The 1838-nt window shown below is 43.9% G+C and overlaps 1 protein-coding gene across 1 annotated transcript in view; it reads right to left on the minus strand.

Annotated features, from left to right (window-relative positions):
- Positions 1–309: 309 nt before the first annotated feature.
- Positions 310–1838, minus strand: part of T265_10956 (hypothetical protein) — a gene marked incomplete at both ends in the record, with an annotated part of 4773 nt that continues 3244 nt past the window's right edge. The window contains 2 exons of the mRNA XM_009177478.1: positions 310–421; positions 1394–1555. Coding sequence (XP_009175742.1) covers positions 310–421; positions 1394–1555 — 274 coding nt within the window. The remainder of the gene's footprint in view (positions 422–1393; positions 1556–1838) is intronic.

The raw sequence follows: 1838 nt of genomic DNA on the forward strand, positions 1-1838 counted from the left end.
TGCAACGCCATCGAGCACCTGAATCAGCTTCCATTCAACATACTAACCACGCACTTCCGTGTGCTCTATCGTGAAGATAGCCGAACACTGATACTTCAGTGTGTCTACTTTCGTTATTGCATTCTGACGGTTCCCACCAAATAACTGTTATTGCGAGTTCAACAGCTGTGGGTAGGAACAGAGAAGGAGGGTGTGCTTCATCCAGTTAAGGTAACAATTACTTTGGCAACGTAGAAAATGACAGTGGGAGCGCCGAATACCAGTGCAAACGTAGACAGGCGGATAAATGACGCGCAAACTTGCGGCAGTTTATGCGGCTAATACACACAGGACAAAAACACCTGTAAGATTCTTTCGGTGCCTAAATGTCATGGCACTCGAAGGAAGTACGAGAGCTGAGGCAATGTTAAGTTGCCCAAGCCTGGAGAGGGGTAGTTAAGGTACAGTGATTGGGTTTGAATTGTGAACCTTTCTGTCAGTAATTTTTTGCGTTCTAACCGCTGAGCGGTCTCAAGCTCCCCAAAGAGGGGATGGGGGTGTCATGGGATGTTAAGGGAAACTCAGAACCAGATCTACTTAGCTGAATATAGGATTCGTCCATTCTTCCGTTTATGATGATATCAAAACAAACATGTCTAGGAGTCGACCAGTTCTAAGGCTACTGTATGAAGTGAAGAGAGTAGCGGAAAGCCCAGAAATCCAATGATACTTCAAAAGGTATATCTCAGTCTACCAGAAAGAACAAAACCCCTCCATCACTGAGTATTATAAGTTATTGCCTGTAATACAGTCATTACTCACTCCGCGTCACTCAATCCTTCAGGGAGGCAGAATTCGCCAAAAAATTAAGCAGAATGCATCTTGAACTCCTGAGTTCGTAGTGATACTCACTCACTTGTCATCATTGTTTATATGAGCAAAAACATGAGCAGACCGGAGTGGAGGATGACATGCCCCAGAAAAAATGGGACGGCTTGCATGCGCTTCACTTTGCAGCTGGGGCTCAAAGCCTGTTCGCAGTTTTACTCAACACTTTCCTGAATTTGGACACAAGAAATTGCAAGCCATCCTAAACTTTGGCCTTTCTCTTGACTAGACCTGTTACGTTGATTCATTCCTTTTAGGTCTTGGAACCATGTGGTACATATGTCATAAGGGCGTCATGAATTCTTGGTTCCACAGAAAATGGATATTGAAAAACTGGATACCTTTTTCCCCACTGTGAATTACATTGAATAATTTGAAGCAAGCTTGGGCTACATTATGTCGTTCTGACGCAGAAAAGATCATGTTGGAGGGTCACTGCTCTTGCGGGAGAAGCTTTCCTTACAATCCACAAAACTGTTGAATAAAAGAAGGAATATGATACGAAACATATTTTTCATCTATTTACAGCAAACTGGATTCGACGAATTGGCTGACGGCAAACAAACTAGCCGTTGGAGGGAAATTCGATGCAACATGAACCAATAGGAGACCCAGTTTGACCAAACAAAGGATCAAGCCGTCGCCTGGAGATGGAGTGTCCCCGTTAGGCATAGCGGTCAGGTAAAGGCTAGCAAGAGATTAGATGAAAATGAATGTAAGGTTGGCGAAGCAAGAAAAGGCGAGGCAACACCATAGAAACAAGAAATAGTAGTTCAGAGAGACGAAAATAGAAAAATTAGTATAAGAGGCCTCTTCCGAGAGAGACAGCTATCGTGTGGGTCCCCAAAGCATCCTATGACTCCATCGAAAACAGGTAATCTCTACAGGACTACTGAAATGCCCATTCTTCTGGAACATTCCCCAATGAAAGTGTGCTGAGACTGGAAGAGCACACTTGCCAGAAAGTCTCT

The sequence above is a fragment of the Opisthorchis viverrini genome, assembly GCF_000715545.1.
Source record: "Opisthorchis viverrini unplaced genomic scaffold opera_v5_430, whole genome shotgun sequence".
In the NCBI taxonomy this organism is placed as follows: Eukaryota; Metazoa; Platyhelminthes; class Trematoda; order Opisthorchiida; family Opisthorchiidae; genus Opisthorchis; species Opisthorchis viverrini.